We start from the raw sequence: 22,884 nt of genomic DNA, 5'->3' as shown, positions 1-22,884 counted from the left end.
TTTTCACTTTGTAAACAAGCAATAGTTTAGCTTGTACATTCGATTACATTTTGTTAATGCCTCTAGAAACATAGCTTAAAAAACTGATAGAAGCTTACACGTGTGGCCTCCGGGTAGGCGTATTTATATTGCGAGAAAAGTGATAAAACTTACTTACCACGTGGAAATATCCTCACAAAACACCAAAATCTTTTCGAACACCGCCATTTTATTCCGCATCACACATTTCCCTCACTTAAAAGTTGGAAAACGCAAAACACGTTGGACCCCCTGTGTTATATGACATGTTAATCACAGTTTACATAATGCACAAAATAAATTGAAAACAATAAGGTAACATATTTAGTAAATGTAAATAAGGCTTCATTTTGATTTTAAAACACAAATAACAGAAGCTCATTTGGAAAATTAATAAACATGTTTCCCATATCCTTTTATATGCCTTACAATAATGAACATGAAATTATCTTATTTCACAGTCATTGTGTATCAAATGTGGCTGCAGTAGTTAAAACAATGTCACATAAACATTTGACCTACTTACCTACATTAAGGCCAAAACGGCCGATAATGAATCATCGCATGGCCTAAATTAACACCAGATCTTAAATTCGTGAAATTTACTGATTTCATAGTCATTCTGGTTCGGGTAGAAATATGGCTTCTGTCACTCTTTTCCAACTTATAAACTGGTAAAACTCAACCTTGACCTTACTTGATAGAGCCAAAAACATTAAATGTATCTTGGCATATTATATTCTATCGATATGCACATTTTTTTCGCATGTCATTAAGTTTGTGTATAAACTGTTGCAAAATTTTCTAAGCAGAAAACAATGACCAATCAAAAAAGCTCGCAAGAGATTTATCCGACATTTTCGAGAATGGGGCCAAGGAATAGCTGAATAAATTTGTTTAAAAGCCATTTTTTTAAAAATTGCTCGAAACAATGCATGTTACATTACTTTCTATGACTGTTATGCTAAAATACACCATCAATAAGACACTAACAACAGGTCATTGATAGAATTATGGAGGGGAGTTATTTAAAATATATTTTTTTAGATTTATGGAATTTTGCGTTTTAAAAAAAAAATGGAATTGAGAAGAGAGCTCAATTTCAACCCTAATTTACGAACACATAGAGAACTCAATAGAACAATAAAACACATCAGATTTAATCACTTTATTGTGAAAGACATTACATGAATAACAATACAACATAAGCATTATTTATTCAGCATTTCTATGAGGGTTGTACAGTAAATTGGCATTTAAGGACATGAAATAAAAGTAAGGAATAAATAATAATCTGAATAATGTGCTCAACATTTTGCTCTACATACATAACAGGTCACCTCTTCACAAATATACATGTAGTTATAAAACAACTTCTGTTCCAGACAATACATGTATATGATATACAATGTAATGGCGGTAAGACTAGATGACAATCAGAGCGGCACGAAGAGTGTGAACACTTGTCTGTTGTATTTCAGAAAAATGGGGCATAACTCACTTATTATTAAAGACAGAATTATGGTCGTATCTGTACATGTGCATATTAAATCTGGCGACACATATACTAAGGTTTATTTGAATGTCTTGAACAGTTCTTGAGTAAGACCAAGGATAGTTTACGCATTACGCTGCTGACATGGACAAAAAACAAAACCAAGGGTATCACATATTTCTTAGAAAAACAGAGGAGCTAATTAAATCTCAGATACATGTAAGTCCCTTCATAAGAATGGAGATCTTTGATTTTATTCTCTTTCTCACGTAAAGGATAATGTTCTAATAAATATATAAACAAGAGCACTGCAAGAGGCTGCCGTTGCCCATGTTGTTTTAATAAAAAAGGGTCATAACTAGACTTTTATGTAAGCCAGAGTTAAGTGCCTTGATACACATATGCAGTTTGTCCCTGGAAACATTTGTACTAAGTTTCATGTGAATATCTCATACAAGTTTTTCACCACATCGATGCTATCGCTGACAACAACACCATGGCTTTTAAAAAGAGACAAGCTAATATTGGCAGGATTTTGCTCAAAGAAAAAGAAATATTTTCTTGAAAACAGATTGTACAATGTAATTAGTTGCAGTATTTCACACAGACAGACAAAAATTTGACAAAATAATTGCACAACAAGCTTAATGTCTTACACAATTCATGCTACATCAATCATCAAACACTTAACAGTCAAAAATATCTCTGTACATGTATGTTCATTTCATGGGTTACGACATTTATGCATTCAATCGTCAATGTATGTTTAGTATGGTTTTACCTTAAGTGTTATAGAAGGGTGCAGCACCCTGTCCTTTTTGGTAGCTACCTTCCAAGCAACTCATAGAGAACAGAATGGGCACCCTTCTATCCACAAAGAACTACCATGCTTAAGATTATTAAATGTTTCCTTTGATTTGTTAATAGCTTATGACATGATTCTGGATACATACAAACTTAATATATCTGGCAGTTGAAACCTTTAACTGTTTCAATTGAACATTTTTCTAGCATTTTTATTCAATTTTATAATATGCAAGTTCTTCATATATCGCTACAATGTGCTTTTTTCATCCTTATCACTCTTTCCCTTTTCTGCAGCACCCAACCCTTTATTAAAACCTGGCTAAAACCCTAGATTTAAGTATTAGGCTGATAATAATTCCTTAACAAACATTAAACAAACAAAGCACATCTATGATCTTCCATAATGCCACAGGACATTAACAGCTTAAAACTTCAGCGCAAGAGGGTTTCTAACAGCTGAAAAATTGTCACTACTGGGGTCTGTTGAGTATGAGGGATTCATCCTCAAAGCCCGGTAAAGGGGCTTACCGTAGATCCCTTATGAAAGGTACTTCATACTGTTTTTGATGCAGCTCTCTGAGCAAAAAACAACAACTTTACAACTGTACAATAATCTTAAGTTAAATGCTCTTAATCCTGATCTCAGGATTAATACTGACCTTTAATACCCTTGAGCTTGATTGACTTCATTAACAACTGAAAAACTAATGTTTAACCCATAACAGGTTGAACTAGTTTTCATTGCAAATATGATGTAAGCATAAAATATGACATCACAGTTCCTTGTTATTGAAAATAGACTTCTTGTACACATTCTATGATATTTTTAAGGTCATGAGTACTTTCAAGTAAGTTTCTTTAGGTATAAAACACATTTGATTTAATTCCAGCGAGAGTGCCAATTGTCACAAAATACACGTGTCCTAGTTTTAAGACACCAAGTTTGGTGATAAATGGTTGTATGTTAAGCCAAATTTAGAGAGCAGACACTGTCAATACAGTTTTTGTCAATTCAAGGGTCATAACTCTTGAGTGACTGAGTCAATATGGCTGGTTATCAAACCTGACCAAATTATTTTACCCATTCACATTCTGAACAAATTTGGTCATGATTGGACAATTGGACAGATGAAACTATAATACCTCCCCATCTATAAATGGGTGTATAAAAACAGAATAATTATGTATTTTATAAATATATTTAATAATGACTCAGTCCATTTTCTTGTTATACTGGTCCCAATTTTTAAAAAAATCTTAAGTCCCTTATAACAGATTTAAACGTTTTTATTTTGGTATAATTTGTGACATATTTATATTCTTAGGAGATTTTGGACTTTGAAAGGAAATAATCTTTATGATAATCACAATTCAATATTTTTATTCAGTAAAATGAAGACTCAGTAAGAAATTAGGCTTAAAAGAATAAGCTACTTACATGTATAATCTTGTTAGGCTTAAGAACTTTCAAGAAATTGGGGCCTAAAGAAATTTCATACAACAGCAATGTATTACGTCTGAAGTCTGAATTTAATAGACTTTCATCAGATTCAATGATTTATATGCAATGGATGATTCAAATTTATCCATATGGTGATACATCTTACATGTAACAATTACTGTTCAACAATTCAATCATTTTGGTGGACTATAAATGCCATGACGATAAAGTCAGACTAGCTGCAAAATTTAACAACCAGTCAGTAAAACATCTTGATTTTCTTCGATACAACAGACAAGATTAATAAATACAAAAACAAATGTCTTAAAGTATTTATAACATCCTTATATAAAAACATGATGGAGAATCCAGCCCTAGTATTTACAAATATAATGGACCAGGAGCGCTCAATTTTCAAAATAGAATCAGCGCATTTGCCTAAGAATTAAATCATAATTAAGCGTTTTATTTTGCCCTCAAACCAGTCAAGTTTTAGCTCAACATGATATCAGACAACAAGTATACAAATATATGCAAATATAAATAATACATTTGGTTTAATCCAACTTTCCGTCAGGTTTTTACAATGGCTGATTGTAAATCAAGGGTGGAAGCCACAAGGTTCTATCCGCTATATCATTTAATGTCACTTAGAACCTTTTTGCATTCTACCCTCTAAATGAAGAGGTCACAAGTTTTCACGCTAATTCCATCTATTGAAGAATGCTGAATATCTGTAAAAATATTCCCATAGTCCTATAGCACTCCTCTAGTTTGACTAGAATGAGGTCAGTATTGAAGATTTGAGGAGCAGTCATGTGCACAGGAAAGGTCTTAAGTGTTATATGCCTTTAGTTTACTAAAACTCCCAGAGCAAGACTTCATTATGCTCCTTGTAAGGTAGAAATGATATGACCAGTCACAAATTCCACTGCTCCCCCAAGGAAGAAGTTACATGTATATGCCTAAATCCACAATCAGCACCCAAGATTTTTTTTATATATGGCTCTTGTTCACAACTAACCCCAAGTAAAGTAAAGATATTACATATGTCTTCAACAAGAATAACCCCCAGGTAAGAAATTACATGTCTTCAAAACAAATACCCCCCATCCCCCCAGTAAGGAATTACACATGTCTTTAACATAAGTAACTCCCAAGAAATGAATAAAACATGTCTTTAACACAAATAACCCATAGGGGGAAGGAATTATATCCCTCTCGGTGACAAATATCTCCCCGCCCAGGAAAGGAAAAACACATGTATCTTTAACACAAGTAACCCCCAAGGGAGAAGGAATCATATCCCCCAAGTTCACAAATATATCCCCGCCCAGGAAAGGAATAACACATGTATCTTTAACACAAATAAGTCTCAGGGAGAAGGAATCATATCTTCAAGTACTCTTTATCACATAAAAGGCCTAATGCACGTAGCTTTCCCTCACGTTTTGGTAGACGTCGTTTCAACTGGTGGTTTTATTCGTCTCTTAGGGTCATAATTAACCAGTCTTTGACCAACTAAATACCTGAAATGGGAACATTATGTACATTAACAAACTGATTTATTGACTTTTAGTAGAAAATAATACTTTTTTTTTCTGAAATAAAAGTAACTTTCAAAATTTTAGTACTATTACAAAGAAACTTATTTTTGAAGAAAGTTAACTAGAGGGATCAACAACATAAATGATTTGAAAAAAAATAAATATATTTTGGAATTTATTTTGGTTCTAAATAAGTTATCCATGTTATCTGTTTTAGAACAACTTTAAATACTTAACTGACAATGTGTAGAAGCATGCTATCAATAAACTAGAAATAAAACAAAAAAGACCTCTCACACTTACTTATCATTTTTAATATGTTCGTAGAGCCGTTTAAATTGCCTGGCCTGGAAAACGCAGATGAAAACAAACACCACACACGCCAACAGGAACGGGTAGATGCGACGCAACACGAGGTTCTGTGCTTCAAAATCAAACCCTGAAATAACCATGTAACATGTGATTAAGTGCACTACAATGTGATTAATGTAATTGTCAAGAGTGTTGGTTTATTTTAGTGTCACCCCTTTCAATTAAGGGCCAGCCCGCTGGGCTTATAAGACAACTATATTTACATCTTTTACTCCCGATTCCTACGGTATCCTACATACCCGGTACCAGACGCCTGGCAGAATGGCAATCAGTACCCATTCATTAAACTTGCTGCTTGGTTAGAAACCGACCATATCAGAATAAACCATGTGTGGGGCTCGAACGTTTTGACCTCAAACCTGTAGCTAGAATACTTACCCATTAGGCCATCGAGCATCTTTGAAGCATTTTCATAAGACTACAGTCTTTATATAAAATCACAAAAAATATATATATATTTTAAAACAAGAAGCCCATTAGGGCCTATGCTCTACTGGCATGACCTCTTAGGCAATATACTGAACCCACATTCAAAGGGAAGCAATAAATAAACCATGCTTCAAAAGGGACAAAGGGAGAACTACAGTTATACACAGCTGTCTGTACAAGTTGTCTCCCTTAGGGTATACTTTTTTTGCTAAAATTGCAGCATTTCAAAGGCCACAATCCAGTCATGCATTGTCGGATCTGGAACCGATGCCTTCATGGATATCTTACTAATGTACAAGTTTGATTGAGATACAAGACTGTATCACGTTATCAAGGGATTGTTTACGGACGCATGCATGGGACTTAGTACTGACTTACCAACATCACGTCATGGCATAAGCCAAAAAATGACATGCCAAGCGCAGTTATCAGAAGCACACATAGCTTGTACAGGATACAGTACAGTAAATCACTTACCCAGAAGTGGAACTATTGTCCTGGCAATGCAGTATGGGACAGAGAGAGACATGCCCAGCACGGCTATCACCGGCACACACAGCTTGTACAGGATGAACTTGAGATTCATGTTTCGTAAACCATCATTGTAAACCTGAAAGCACGTAAAGACATTCATCATGATTCATGCAAAACATGGTTTACATTTTTACCAGGAAGGAAGCTTCGACTTTCTTCTTTTTTCAGTTCTGTTCATGTGCCTTTCCAGTATACATTTTTTTCTTCTTCTTTTTTAAATTCACATGTACCACAGTACTTACAACTATGATTGGTCAAAATATACCTTTGGATCATTCAAATTTATTTTTGCTTAATTGTGAAGACAGCTAAAAGCTAATATGAATCACTCTTGAGTTGATTTCCTTGGCAGAAACTGTGTCCTTTTTAAGAGGCCATGAGAAAGTACCCCTGGTGGGGCTCGAACTCACAACCTCTAGGACACCTACCAAGACAATTTAAGTCCCTAACAATTAGTTAAGACATGTACCTACCTGTTCTATGACTCTTTTAAGCCACCACTGAGGGCCCATCATGGTCACTGCACATATGATTTTGGTATGAAGCACTCCTAATGCCCAGTCCTAAAAGACGGAAACAGGAAATAATTGTCGAAGCTTTACCTTGTCAATCAACTTTCAAAGTATTAACTACCAAACTAAGAAATAAGAATGTATGTGTTTTCATACAAGACATACAAGCCTTATGTTTCTTTTAATTGCAATAACATAAGTTATATGGTTCACATTAAAAAACACAAATGATACTCATCGTAGAGCTCATTACAAAATTTGATAAATGACACTTGAGACATCATTAGCTGTATTAATGTGAAAAAAAGCTGAATTCTTTTTTTTAAGCTTTCAAATCAGCAGGCAGAGCTCTTACCGTGCAATAAGAAGCATACAGATAAACTCAAATTCACATATACCTGCACTTGTTATTGAACGCCATCTTTGACAATATGGTTTAAAATAGTTAATACACCCACTACCCTCTAGTTGAAGGTATACAACTCGCACTTCTGGCTTCTGAATAAGTTCAACAACCTGGGAAGTGGGTGAAGTAACTATAACATGCCTGTCTTTGCCTTGTAACAAGTATTAATGGTCAAAAAAATATATTATTCGCTGTATCAAAAACTGTTTCTCAACATACCTAATTTTCAAAACTGAAAAGGCAATTGTATGTAAATATTAGTTTTCATCCCTTAAGTCGGTTCTTCACCGAATTTGATCAGTTGCACACACGGTCATGAGTCTTTTATCAATGAAAACTACAGATACTACAGTGAAAAATACATGTAGTCATATATCCAATTAAAATGTTTCACAAACCTGCCATGGGAAGAATACAGGAGTCTGGTCTAACGAGACCCGCAGTGGGGCTACAACCACCAATTCAAACAGTAACCCCAATAATAAGGGCACTAGCCCCATCAGAATCACTGCTACCAGTAATGTTTTTAAAGCCTGAAATGTGGAAATAAGATTGGATTAAAACAAATTGTAACTACATCAAACATTTCCATTTTTTTTACTTACAAGGTTCTTCTAATGTGACCTTTAAATCAGATTACGATCCCTCTCATAAATTATCTATCAAACAATCCATTTAAATTTTCCTTTATTTAATTCAAGTCTACATGCATTTGTTTGTCCAGGGTAATCATGTGACCAGTGAATCTCTCCATTGGTTTACACGCCAGGTAATCATTGGAGCCATAACATTTTGTTATACGTTGAAAATGCTCCAACATGTCTTCCGTTGTAGTGCTAATGAGTGGAATATGGATGTAAACAGTGAGTATGATTTCTTATTTTTCATTTTTAGAGGTTTATACGAGTAAATTTAAAAAATTGGAGAATGTAGTTCCACAAAGGAATGGCCATGAGTTGTTCTAAAGGTAAAAGTTCTGAATAAAATTTAATATCTGATTGTCTAGAACTTGCCTAACTTGCTAGACGTTAGTGTTGACAATGTGAAAATCTGGATTTTCGTGAGAATTGTTCTCATACCTTAGGTTTAAGCCTTTTCATTACATGTGTGTGGCTTTTTTATTATCAAAAGCTTGCCGCGTTACAAATTTTAGAACTTTATTTGTTATACTTGCTGCACTATGCTCCATTTTCTGAACGTTGTGGTGCCAATGAATAGGTTGTGATGCTCATGAATAGTAATTTAGTAGGAAACAAATTGTGAAAAAACTGTAGCAATTTCATAACACGAAAATTAATAATTAACTGAATTAATATCATATCAGACGCGTTGGAGCATTTTCAACACAGAACAAAATGTTATGGCTCCAATGATTACCCGGCAGGGTTTAACAGTTATGAAAATTTATATCAGGGTGGTTCAGCCTCATGTTATCATGTGACCAGTGAATCTCTCCATAAGTTAAACAGTTATGAATATTTATATCAGGATGGTTCAGCCTCATGTTACCATGTGACCAGTAAATCTCTCCATTGGTTTAACAGTTATGAATATTTATATCAGGATGGTTCAGCCTCATGTTACCATGTGACCAGTAAATCTCTCCATTGGTTTAACAGTTATGAATATTTATATCAGGATGGTTCAGCCTCATGTTACCATGTGACCAGTAAATCTCTCCATTGGTTTAACAGTTATGAATATTTATATCAGGATGGTTCAGCCTCATGTTACCATGTGACCAGTGAATATCTCCATAAGTTTAACAGTTATGAATATATATATCAGGATGGATCAGCCTCATGTTACCATGTGACCAGTAAATCTCTCCATTGGTCAAACAGTTATGAATATTTATATCAGGGTAGTTCAGCCTCATGTTATCATGTGACCAGTGAATCCCTCCATTGGTTTAACAGTTATGAATATTTATATCAGGGTGGTACAGCATCAGGTCAAGTATATATTCATACCAGTAAAATCCACTCCTTTAGTTTGTTAAGTATTGCAGCTGTCCCTTGAGGAATCCAGTTGTACATCACGGTGCCGATACGCAGCATCAGCCAACACACATACAGGCCACACGCTGCCGTGTACAGTTCATGGACCTTGGCGTCACCCATCCAGACAGACATCAGGTTACGCCCGAAATACACTGGAATCAGGGAAAAATATGTTAATATAAAGTGCAGTGCTGATGTGCAGCATTAACCATCGAGGAGAAAAAGGCACACGCTGCTTTGTTTAACAAACAGACCTTGGCCTCATCCATCCAAACAGAGGTCGAGTTACACCTAAAATGCAATGGTATCAGAGAACTTTTGTTTATGAATTAGGCTGAATTAACCAATGAACATATAGGCTGCATGCTGTCGTGTAAATTTTGTGAACCTTGTCTTCAACCATCCAGAAAGACGCCAGGTTATGCCCAAAATACACTGGCATCAGGGTAAATGGAGAACATACAATGCTAAAACATGTAGTTCTGATTTAGAGGAAGTTTTTCAAGTGAGTTTGGTGAGCTCATTATAACAAGTGATTAATTCAAACATGATTATTTTTTTTTGCTGAAGTACCGGGGGTATTCTTAAATACTTAATAAACTTCTTAAAAAATAAAAGAATATGTCTAGTTCAAAAAGTTTTTTTTACTACACATGATTATATCATGTAGATTTGCTCTTTTCTGGTATTGCCTTAACAAATTTCACATGGTTTAAAAAGAAGACAGACTCTTATACCATTATATAAGCAATCAGGACATTAAAAGACAATATGTATCAGCTTTCTTACCTGGCAGTATGAGGCAGACCACACTAGTAGCAAACAATGTCAGGCACATCAGGCCGACCAGCAAGCAGATCTGGAACATTCAAGAGAGAAATATAACACACAGACCACAAGGGTAGCTTACAGTGTCAGCCACATCAGGCCGACCAGCAGGCAGATCTGTAACATTCAAGAGAGAAATACAACAAACAGACCACAAGGGTAGCTTACAGTGTCAGACACATCAGGCTGACCAGCAGGCAGATCTGGAACCTTAATGGTTGTTGTAAGATTATAACAAAGAATTTTTGTGAACAATGAATGTAATCCAAAATTTTGAATATTTAAAAAGTATGGTTCATCTGTGTGTAAAAACATTTGGAGATCACACAGATACTCTTGAAGTACTAAACATACTGATCTTTATATTTTCATACTATTTAGATCTACCACTAGCAAATCAAAATGCAGATAACTTTAACTTACCCTAACATAAAACAAGTTTGGCCTTTTGTATGACTGGAAGCCAACAGGTCCTCCTCCCTGAAATGTCATTGAGTTGTATATAAAATGTAGGAACTAGGAAAAATGCATGAATGTATTTAATACTATTAACTATTGCTACATGTATATTAGTATTTCTCATTAAATTCCTTAATACTTTCAAAGACACTAACCTGCAACACAGCTTGGCACTTACCCCATTGGACAGGAGGGGCTGCTAGAACCTGGTTAGTGGCTACATTAGGGGCCATAACATATCCCATAGCTCATCATTAAAACTTAAACAGTTACCTGCATCATTGACTGGAGAGCTGCCTAAAGCCCCAGCCCCTGTGCAGGAGGGGCCGCTAGGACCTAGTAAGGGGCTGCATTAGGGGCCATTACATTTCATTTAGCACATATTGAACACTTCAACATTCACTTACCTGCAACATGGCTTGGTGAGCTGCTGCTAGCCCCAACCCCTGTGCAGGAGGAGCTGCTGGAGGCTGGTTAGGGGCTGCATTAGGGGCCTGGGCATCGCCTGCTTGCTGAGGGGCTAGATGTGGAGCTGGCTGAGGGACGTGGTCTCCCTCTATGACATGATCCTTGAAAAGAAAAGGGTTAATTATCACAAAAGGAGTATGATTTGAAATAGTTATATGAAATTTTTCTCACGCAAATGTTTAGATTTAAAAGAGCTTTGCAATTTCTTGATACAGTGTATTTCCATTACTTTTAGCATGCATTTTACAAACTAGAAATGTGTCCATAGGACACGGATGCCCCCACTTCGATTTTTTGTCACAGAAAATAAGCCATAATGATTATTCAGGATAATCTGCACATATAGGATAAGTTGAGTTGAGTTGGGTTTTACGGCATCGCAAGACTGTATAGGTTATATGGCGCCATTCAGGCAGGAAAAAACTTGTTGGATCCACATTGGACACATACTTTTCAAGAATTAGATTGGAAACATATATTTTTGAAGTATTTTTGGCAAAAAAGGGCCGTAACTCCTAAATGACTAAAGCGATTTCCATGACTATCGAACTTGATCAAGATATTATGGTCACAAACATGTGTTTAAAGTTTGGTGAGGATTGGACAAACAGTTTTCAAGAATTAGATTGGAAACATATATTTTTGAAGTATTTTTGGCAAAAAAGGGCCGTAACTCCTAAATGACTAAAGCGATTTCCATGACTATCGAACTTGATCAAGATATTATGGTCACAAACATGTGTTTAAAGTTTGGTGAGGATTGGACAAATGGTTTTCAAGAATTAGATCGGAAACAATCTTCGGGACGTACGTACGTACAGACAGACGTACGTACGGACAAGGGCAACCCTATATGCCGCCACTTTGTGGGGGCATAATAAACATTCAACTTAAGATAAAGTCAGAGCGTTAACAGTACAGAAATTTGACAACTGAACTACCGGGTATGTTTAATATAAAAGAGTTCAATATTTTTCCTTTAAAGCTGCTCTCTAACAGACTGGCCATTTTAACAACTTTTTTTATTTTTTGTCTTGGAAAGAGCAAATTTTTGCGTAAATTTCTGCAAACCAATGATATAAGATTGCTGACAAAAAATCAGATCGTTGATTTTCATATTTCCGTTCAAAAATTAATGATTTATGGCTTAAACCGTTACTAACGAAAAATGCATAATTTTTTTAACTTAAATATAAAATTCTGCGATCTGATTTTTTGTTTGCAATCTTATATAACTGGTATCCATGGATGTTCGCAAAAATTGGCTCGTTCCAAGACAAAAATAAAAAAGTTGTCAAAACGTTCAATCTGTGAAAGTGCAGCTTTAAACCAAAATATTCAATAAAAGGACATTTTAAAAGTACATTAACTAACTTACATTTTCAGCGAGGGTCACATCGCCAACCAGATATGATCTGAGGTCGAGCATCCAGGCCACAGCTAGTGTCCAGCCCCTAACAAGCCCCTTAAGCCACATCCTGGTGTGGCCTTGCTCCAAAAGGGCTGGCAAAACCACTTGTAAGAGAAGTAGCTCTAGGGATAGTTCACTGACAGGGGCCTCACTGTAACAGAGAAATCATCATATTCAACCTTCAAAACAACCAAGCCCCTAAGAGCGTTGAAACAACATCTTTCTATGTGTTATATTGCTCCAAAAGGCAGGCAAAAACCACTAGTTTGAGGTATAGTTTGCTAACAAGGGACCAACTGAAATATAGAAATCATCAAATTCAATCTTCAAAACAACCAAGCCCCTAACAAGGCCTTTAACCACATCAGACCTTGCTCAAAAAGGCAGGTCAAACCACCAGTTTGAGGGATAGTTCACTGACTGGAGCCTCAATGTAACAGAGAAATCATCACCTAAATCATCACCTTCAAAACAACCCAGCCTCTAAGAGATCCCTTAAACCACATATAAGTGAAACATTTCTTCAATAAAGCAGGCAAAACCAGTTGTAAGAGAAATACTTCGAAGTTATGGTTTTATTTGGGTTACAAAATGCAAACTAACCTGTAATAACCCTTTAACCATCTAATGGCTGGTTGCTCAACTTTCCTACACTGAGTTTATAGGATTGAAAAAGGATTATACCCACTGTAATCTTACTGTTAGCTAGTGTAGTATAAACCTAGATTGGATAAGAAATTGCAGAGCAACCTGACACTAGTCTCAAGATTATATTTGTCTACTAACCCAGCCACTGTTTAAATCTACTGACTCACCTTATTAAAATCAATAACACATGACTACTGAGTTACAAAATTAAATTTAAGGCAGATCTCATCGAAAAAATAAAGAATTGCTTACTTAAGAACCACAAAAAAAAATTCATGCTTGAATTTGCTTCCAACCAAACTCTTGTTGTTGTTTTTTTAAAGCGTAACTCACTTCAACAGAGGCACTTAAGATGAAGTGGCAGTGGCAGTGTTTGACATTCCATCAACACTACCACAATATATTTCAGGTAAAGATGACTCACATTTTCTTTCATTTAGACACCTTTTTATAGATACACATTGTAAAAGATATACTGTGTATGCATGATTATCATGATCGTTGGTGTCAAATTCAGACCCTAACTTGCATTTGATCACAAGCAGAACGTCAAATTACAGCTGAACAATTGTGAGTAGCCACAACATTGGAAAGGTTATGTCACAACTATTCAGGGATGTGAGTAACCTGACAGAAGGGCTGAAAACATTTTGGCGATGAGCGTTGGGGACACTTTAGGCCCTTAATGGGGTCAAAGGGGGTGAAGACCCCTGCTGCAGAAGCAAAACTGGCTTTAAATGAGAGGAAAGAAGATAACAAATCGCCGGTTGAATCGATGATCAATTATGACGAAATAAATGAATTGTTGCCAATTTCAGGCCCAGCCATTCAATTGAAATTTGCAATTTTGAACATAGCATTTTTAATGACTAACCCAATCAATGTGTTGAAATTATTTTAATTATATGAACATTTTCAGCTCCTTACCTTGACAGCATGACATTGTATGGCAGGAAGACTGGAAACACCTTGCGGATGACACGGACAGGCAGCCAGAGCATAAGGAGGACTGTGCTGCCAAAGATGATGACTGATGCCACAAACCTCCGCGTGTGACGATACACTGGCAGGTGAATCATCTGTAATGAAGTTACAAGATACATACTTACGCAAGTTATACTAAAGTTATTTTAGCTCCTCTTGTGAAGACAGCTGTAAACCAAGGCTTCCGTTAAAGGGAATTTGGAAGTACTGTATATTACTCCCTAAAAGTGTTCCAAAACTTCTAAAATTGAGTCCCTGGAAGTACAAAAACTTCCACTGTTTTGGAGAAAACATTCAAATGTGAAAGCTTGGATGTTCAGAATATCAAAGCCTGGTGTCAATGCCACTTTATGGCCACATTTTCGAAATGTGATGAAATAAAATGAATTCTTTAAATACAATTTTGTTAAGTTTGAAAGCTATAGTTACACTTTTAATATTTAAAGTTTCTAGTTAGACAATAGTGGAATAGTTGATTTTGAGAGGCATAAACTTCCATATTTCAGAAGAAAACTTCCAATATTGATATCAAGGAAGTTCATACTTCCAGTTTCAAATTCTTAATGGAAGCCCTGGTTAACTGATATGATGCATGCTTCATCCTTGTTTGAGGGTTGATCATCTTTACCAATAGACATCTCCAAACCTCACCAGTATATATTCAATGATTCAGAAACCATATGTTATTATTCATATGTTTTTAAATCTCTTTTTTGTAAGTTTAAAAGTGACACCATTTAAATAATCGCAGACTTGCTGATTTAAAAATTTTCTGCTACCTATCTTAGGCTTGGAGCAATGCAGAGTTATCAGCATGTTAACTATAGTTGCAAACTCACAAAAGAATCTCACTTATTATGCAAGATCTTAAAATTATATTTAAATATATTTTTTCAGCTAAGAGTACCGGTATGCAATGTGTCTTGAATTTCACCATATTATTACATGCTTTCTGGTAGTTTATAGAGAATATCAGTGAAATAAAAATGATATTTCACTGTTTCAAACCATGAAAATATCGATTTGATATTTTTCACTGTTTTGAAATTTCAGCCCATTCTAACGTCCGGATCAAACATAAGAAGACACAGGGCTGGGACACAACTTCAACTACGTCATTTTCGAAATGACTTTTTTCACAAACAATTTGGCCACTTTTCTGAACAAGAGGCCCAAAAGGGCCTATGCTCTACTGGCATGGCTCTTGTGGTCATTTTCAATCCAGAGCATGTACGTTTGAGTAATAGGCAACAAAAATATAGTTCATTTTTTGTGTTTGGGTTGGCTGAAAATGCTGCACATTCAACATCTGAGGACAGGAAGTGTTGTAAGCAGATTAGTTGCATGAACTATTTTAATATGTGCTAAGTAAAGGTAATCTGAGGATAAAAAATATTTGCTTTCAAAACTGTACTCGTGGTCAAAATTTCATTTCTGTAGCTGTAATGACCCCAGGGGCATAATTTGAACAAACCTTCACAAGCAATTATGACTTTACATATAAACTTGGCTAAAAATAGACTTCCCTCATGTAGTCTTGGCTAAAAATAGCATTTTTTTATACTTTCAAGACCCATAATCCAGGCATGCATGGGCAGATCTGGCTGGTTTTCAAAAGGAACTGAGTTCTAATGGATATCTAAATACTGTACAAGTTTCATCGAGATACAATCAAAATTGAAGACTGTATCATGTTCACAAGCAATTGTTTACAGAGGAACTGATTTTTTTATACATTCAAGGCCCATATTCTAGGCATGCATAGACGGATCTGGCTGGTTTTTAAAACGAACCGAGCTCTAATGGATATCTAAATACTGTAAAAGTTTCATCGAGATATAATTAAAACTGAAGACTGTATCGTGTTCTCAAGCTTAGTGTTTACACAATAGCATTTTTTTATACTACCGGGTATCAAGGGCCGTAATCTAGGCATGCATGGGCGGATCTGGCTGGTTTTCGAAAGGAACTGAGCTCTAATGGATATCTAGATACTGTACAAGTTTCATCGAGATACAATCAAAAATGAAGACTGTATCGTGTTCACAACCAATTGTTTACACAATAGCATTTTTTTATACTATCAAGGCCCATAATCTAGACATGCATGGGCCGATCCGGCTGGTTTTCGAACGAAACCGAGCTCTAATGGATATATAGATACCGTAAAAGTTTCATGGAGATACAATCAAAACTCAAGACTGTATCGTGTTCACAAGCAATTGTTTACATACGCACGGACGCACGGATGCACATACTACGTACACATTACCATCGCATAAGCTCTTCTGGCCTTTGGCCAGTAGAGCTAAAAACTGCAATAAAATGTCATTTCATACCCTTTCTAGCATATAATAAAAAGAAAATTGTTCATTTCAGTGTATGATTTCAAAATATTTCACCTCATGAACACCAAAAGTAAATATTTCACACATGGCTACGCTGCTCGTGAAATATAGCTTTTGGTGCTCACTAAATGTATTACAATCTTACATTGAAACAAACAATTATCCTCTATATATTTGTATGGAAATACCCAAAAAAGAAAAAAAAACAAAAAAAAAATCTGCTCTAACTTTAATTACCTCCTGAATGGGGTTAAACTCTGGATCATTAAGGTTCCGGAGAAACCAGAGGACCCCTGGGCGGAGTACTTCTCGAAGCAAGAGGATGAAGGATGCGAAATAGAACACGTAAACCATCCCCACCAACCAGTGAATAAACATGGACGTGCCCGGCGCAACGTGGAAACTCAACTTGCGGTCTTTGAGGGTGGCATCAAACATTGACTGAAAGAGAGAAATATCATGGAAACTGTATTACTCAGAATGATACCACAAACTATTTTGAACATCAAGTGAATATACATCCATGTCGAGGGGTGAAAGCGAAAAGGTTCTATCTTGTTCTTTATTTAATATCACTTAGAACCTTTTCGCATTCACCCCTCGATGTGCTTTAAGCAACATGGAAACTCAACATGAGGTCTTTGAGGGTGGCGTCAAACATAGACTAAAAGAGAAAAATATCATTCTGATCATATAACGGTACTCAGAATTATATCATATGTAAAACTTATTCCATAAAGGCAGTCATATTGGGCAAAATATAGACTGAAAGAGAGAAAAATCATTGAATTTGTATTACTCAGAATATTAACAAATGTGAAAACGTAAACTGATAACACATCGTCAGTGGATAAGCAGGGATGTGAAAGTTAAAATGTGGAAACCCATCTTATGTCTTTGAGGGTGGTCTCAAACATGGACTGTAAGGGAAGTTTATGATAAATGAAATTATTTCCATATGTAAATAATTTTTATTATTAAATGGATTTGAATAAATCAGACAAACCATACAATAACTTATTGTTTATTATGTAACAAAACGAAACAACACCAGCAATGCGATTGTCCATAGCATGGCAATATACATATATAGTAAAGAGATTATCAGAGTGGCGTAAATGGTCATGTGGCTTGTGACGTAAAATCCCGGCACCAGTTGAACAAGTTATGCGTATCGAAAGTGAAAATTTTTCCCCGTGCATACACGTACAGTAAAACAAACAGACGTCCCTGACTTGACACATGTTTTGAATGGGCAGAAAAACACCACGCGGTTTTCTGCCACATGCAAGTCTGGGGACTGACACGGAAACTAGCTTGACACATGACTGGCCAGTGAACCAGAGCACTGGCACCTGCATGCAAGCGTACATTTATACACATGACACAACAAGCTTGACACATGTCTGGTCGGTGAACCAAAGCACCGGCACCTGCATGCAAGCGTACTTACACATAGACACGTTTAACACATTTACAGCACGGCGTTACCTAACTAATGCAAATAAATAAGAACTAATTGGAATGCAGTCCCAGCACCACGAGTAAGACAATTGAGCCGAAGTTCCTTTACCCGCAGTTTGGGAGAAAAAAAATAAAATCAGGAACAATAACTAGATCTCGGGTGATACCAGATGCATGTAGGAAGCTAAGTGCACCTGGTATCACTTTTGCCATGTATTGAATTAAAAAGTACAAAATAATAATTTTTTATATAACCATAAAGTTCAAATGTAAAATGCGTGTTGGTTTTAACTGTTGTTTTTTGTCAATGGTAATTAAATTGAATTTAAATGGAATTGGGATTCTTTTTTGAAGCAAAACGTGTGCAAGTTGTACTGTCATTTTTACACATTTTACATTTTTTCTGGCTATGCTGTTTTCATTTCTTATGCATAGAAGCCCCCCAAGTTGGACTCTTACCCACAACCCCTGTGAGAAATATACATTGTGCATTGTAACATGCATTGTGAAGCATACAATAGGAAAAATACCTCATAAAGCTTTTCTATTTCATTCATACAAAAAATGTTTGGTCTACATTAATAAGAATAGGGTTTAGGGATGGTCCTGTTTATTATTTTAATAATTGAATAGTTCCTATGTTTTCGTTAAAAGCTGATTATTTAAGGATTGATCACATTTTTCCTTGCATTTATGCTGTATGAACGCAGTATGTTATGCGAGCAAATTCCATGAAGCACGCTAGTGCTTCTAGGTCATTCTACCTCATTGACTTACCAGAGAACATATGTCAAGCCACCAACCACAGATGAGGGGAAATACACCTATCTCCACGACAACCAGTAGCTTCACCTTGACAACCACATAACACAGCCCCAACACTCGACGGAACCTGAATTATGTTTTTGAAATTGTTATAAGAAATATGTTTTGAAAATTTCATTAAATAACATGCAATTTAATCCACAGCATGGCAAAGGGATGACAATGCTAATCTCAGGTGTTTTAACAGCTGATAATTGCCAATACTGAAAAATAGCCCGAGGTCAGTACGAGTATGAGGGAATCATGCCCAAAGCAGGGTAAAGGGGCTTTAACCCTTTTTGAAATTGTTTTGTTGGTTATTTATATTAATTTAAAGGTACTTGCAACTGTTTTACATGCAAATGTCAGAGCAAAAAAACAATTTTTTACAACTGTACAATAGTTATAAGCTCTCAATCCTGATTTCAAGATTAATCCTGAACTTAAGAACCCCTGTGAGCTACAGTATTCTGCTTTTCTGAGTTGGTCTAAGCTCCATGATTACTAATGTCCACTTAAAGAAATTGTGAACTTTGGATGAACAAGCTCCAATTCTTACACTTGTGCTTGGAATAAGAAATGTTTAACAGATCCTGCTATATAAAATCAGAAAATTGAGCAAGCCCTGAAAGCATTTCAACGGTGGAGGGCTTGCGGGCTTGTGCTAATTCTGACCACTGAGAGTCCAAGGTATTTAGGGCCATTCTACTATAAGAATGGTTAATGAATCTTTCTTTACTATTCTGAATGGTTCTTGGATATGGCCGAAGATTAAGTGGTAGCAGAACACTGGAGACAGCAATAACATTATTTTTTCCGTTTATATTGTAATGCAAGAGTTACGTACCTTTTAAGCCTGACGAGCGCGCACATTCCATACAACACGACAAGAGAGAAGGCTATCACCACATAGCCGATCAGCGTCGTCATCAGGCCCTCGAAATGGGATGCCTCCACCTGCAATAGACAGGCAAAACCAACATGCTCAAACAAGATTGTAAAGAAAGGCAATACTGGTTAACATTGTTTTTTTTTCTCATTTATTTTCTACATCGAATGTTTACATAAAAAGCAACGAAAATGATATTTTATAAACATTTCAATGCTAAATACTTTTTACAAAAAATAACACACACACACGCACGCACGCTCGCACTCACACATCTCACAATACTGGTTAATGTTTATATACATCTAGCCTTATGCTTAATGCTAAAATGTCTCCTTTTTTCGTTAGGTCAAAATTCAAGCAAGTGTTTAAAAAACAAGAGGCACATCAGTGCCTGTGCTCCACTGGCCAAAAGGTTCAAGCAAAGACCACCTAACGAACATTTTCGTCAAGTTTCATAGAAATACAATCATCAATTTTTGAGGAGAAGTTATTTAAAAAAAAATTTTACTTTAATAGCTCTGGCTGCCATGTTGTGCAGTGGACCGAAATGATTTGGGCAATTTGAGTAAAGGAGCACCAAACAAACATTTCTGTCAAGTTTTATCGAAAAAAGGTCATCGGTTTCGATGACAAGTCGTATAAAGTTTTTTTTATTTTTTAACTCTCGCAGCCATGTTGTGCAGCGGACCGGAACCATTTGGGGAATTTTGGTTAAAGGGCATCCCGATGAACATTTATGTAAAGTTTCATCAAAATCTGATAATCGGTTTCTGAGAAGATGTAGTTTAACGTTTTTTTCTATTCTTAGCTCTGGTGCCCATGTTGTGCAGCAGACCAGAACTGTTTGGGCTATTTTGGTTAAGGACTACCCAAGTAACATTTCTGTCAAGTTTCATTGCAATACGATCATCGATTTCTGAGGAGAAGTCGTTTAAAGGTTTTTCTATTTTTACCTCTGGGGGCCATCTTGTGCAGTGGACCGAAACCATTGAAGCAAATTTGATAAAGGACCATCCAAGGAACATTTCTGTTAAGTTTCATCAAAATCTGATCATCGGTTTCTGAGAAGATGTTCTTTAAAGGTTTTTCTATTTTTTTGCGCTGGCAGCCATGTTGTGCAGCGGACCGGAACCATTTGAGCAATTTTGGTTAAGGACCACCCAAGGAACAATTCTGTCAAGTTTCATCAAAATCTGCCTATCCGTTTCAGAGGAGATGTCGTTTAAAGATTTTGCTATTTTTAGCTGTGGCGGCCATATTGTGCAATGGACCAGAACCATTTGAGCAATTTTAATAAAGGACCACCCAAGGAACATTACTGTCAAGTTTCATCAAAATCTGCCGAACCGTTTCAGAGGAGATGTCGTTTAAAGATTTTGCTATTTTTAGCTCTGGCGGCCATATTGTGCAATGGACCGGAACCATTTGAGCAATTTTGGTAAAGGACCACCAAAGGAACATTCCTGTGAAGTTTTGTCAAAATCCGCTTATCAGTTTCAGAGGAGATGTCGTTTAAAGTAAAAGTTTACGCACGCACGCACGCACGCACGCACGAACTCACGACGGACAATCTGTGACGACATAAGCTCCATGGCCTTCGGCCAGTGGAGCTAAAAACAATTTCAAGACATGTTTTTTCAAATGCACATGTCATAACATAGCAGTTTCATTCAACAGAAATGAGTACTTATATTGTACATGTACAATCTATATTTCGTCACCTTCATGCAAAATTATATTTCTATAGGCAGTTATTGTGCTATTGCACTGGGAAGATGATTTCATTTGTTATAACATGCAAATGTACACCAAAGAAAATTAACTTTTTACAATGTTAAGTAATGGAAAATGTCCTTATACCATGTCCTCCATTTTCAAGCCAATCATGGTGAAGTGACCAATGTGGTAGGGACAGAATGCTGCAACGAAACAGAACACATAGGGCATTACAGTAAGAAAAATTTATTAAATACACTGATTAAGTATTATACAAGGGGTTGATGCAGAAATTGCATTTAAGTCAGATTTTTCATTGTACATTTAAAGAGGAAAAAGTAAAAGTCATTCACTCCCATCCAACCTAGTTTTTTACCCAAGATTAACCATATTCACACTGTTCCTAAATACCTTCAGACCAAGTTTCATGATGATTAAACAAACACTGTTGAATTCATGGAAGAAATACAAAGATGAACACAAAATTTTGTCTTAACACTTGACCTAGTGAACAAGGTGTTGACAGGAGATGATCCATATTCATTTCAATCTTAAACAACATGCTGACAAATATTTTGACCAAGTTTCATGAAAATCAGATAAAGGCTGTTGTATTTATGACTCAGAAAGAAAACTTTAACACAGAATTTTTACCAACAAATCTGATTTGTTTGTAAACACTTTTTTTGTGAATATTTATACAACGACCACATCCACTGACAATATATTGACCTTATAAACTAACAAAAGTGCAGCAAATGGATGTCAATGAAACCCAATAACCAGAGTTACGTAAGGGTCTCGCTACAGAAATATGTTTTGTCACTGGTAACAGTCAAGTGAAAAATCCTTGCACAATGACAGCAATGCTATGACCCTCAAATGTTTTTTCTTCGTAAATAGACTAGTTAAAAATTGATATATAACAGAACTTACCGAACACAAGAATGAACAGAGTGTTGAGAGAGACAACCCAGAACACATGTTCCTGAAATAAAGATAGAGGAAGATGGTTAACATGTAATTATATACTGTGTACAAGCATTTAACAATTTCAAATAATTATGCAATTAAATGAAAGAGATTTTCAACAGATATGTAATAGTTACTTCACCCATGACCAATAACTTTAATTATTGAAATAATACATGAGCGCTTCAGTGTTAATGTATAATTTTAATCAAGAGGGTAGTCTGTGATATAACTAATACATGAGCGCTTCAGTGTTAATGTATAATTTTAATCAAGAGGGTAGTCAGTGATATAACTGTCTTGCACCGTGTTGTCAAGGACAATGT

General features: G+C 35.9%; 1 protein-coding gene across 3 annotated transcripts in view; it reads right to left on the bottom strand.

Annotated features, from left to right (window-relative positions):
- Positions 1-1,171: 1,171 nt before the first annotated feature.
- The window catches only part of LOC128242993 (E3 ubiquitin-protein ligase MARCHF6-like), a 33,452-nt gene continuing 11,739 nt past the window's right edge, over positions 1,172-22,884 (bottom strand). For 2 of the 3 annotated variants that reach the window (XM_052960459.1, XM_052960457.1), the window contains exons 10-25: positions 22,523-22,574; positions 21,733-21,789; positions 19,826-19,940; positions 18,952-19,066; positions 16,948-17,151; positions 14,306-14,457; positions 12,698-12,881; positions 11,259-11,420; positions 10,816-10,872; positions 10,354-10,423; positions 9,535-9,716; positions 7,960-8,094; positions 7,117-7,206; positions 6,587-6,719; positions 5,612-5,747; positions 1,172-5,290 (exon numbers count right to left, since the gene is read on the bottom strand). In XM_052960459.1, the coding sequence (XP_052816419.1) occupies positions 5,206-5,290; positions 5,612-5,747; positions 6,587-6,719; positions 7,117-7,206; positions 7,960-8,094; positions 9,535-9,716; positions 10,354-10,423; positions 10,816-10,872; positions 11,259-11,420; positions 12,698-12,881; positions 14,306-14,457; positions 16,948-17,151; positions 18,952-19,066; positions 19,826-19,940; positions 21,733-21,789; positions 22,523-22,574 (1,929 nt within the window). In that variant the 3' untranslated portion in view covers positions 1,172-5,205. Of the gene's footprint in view, positions 5,291-5,611; positions 5,748-6,586; positions 6,720-7,116; positions 7,207-7,959; positions 8,095-9,534; positions 9,717-10,353; positions 10,424-10,815; positions 10,873-11,258; positions 11,421-12,697; positions 12,882-14,305; positions 14,458-16,947; positions 17,152-18,951; positions 19,067-19,825; positions 19,941-21,730; positions 21,790-22,522; positions 22,575-22,884 lie in introns of all 3 variants that reach the window. The other variant, XM_052960458.1, reaches the window with a different exon arrangement.

This window comes from Mya arenaria, chromosome 8 (genome assembly GCF_026914265.1).
Source record: "Mya arenaria isolate MELC-2E11 chromosome 8, ASM2691426v1".
Classification (NCBI taxonomy): Eukaryota; Metazoa; Mollusca; class Bivalvia; order Myida; family Myidae; genus Mya; species Mya arenaria.
The sequence above is the reverse complement of the archived record's forward strand: the minus strand, read 5'-3'. Positions and strand labels throughout refer to the sequence as shown.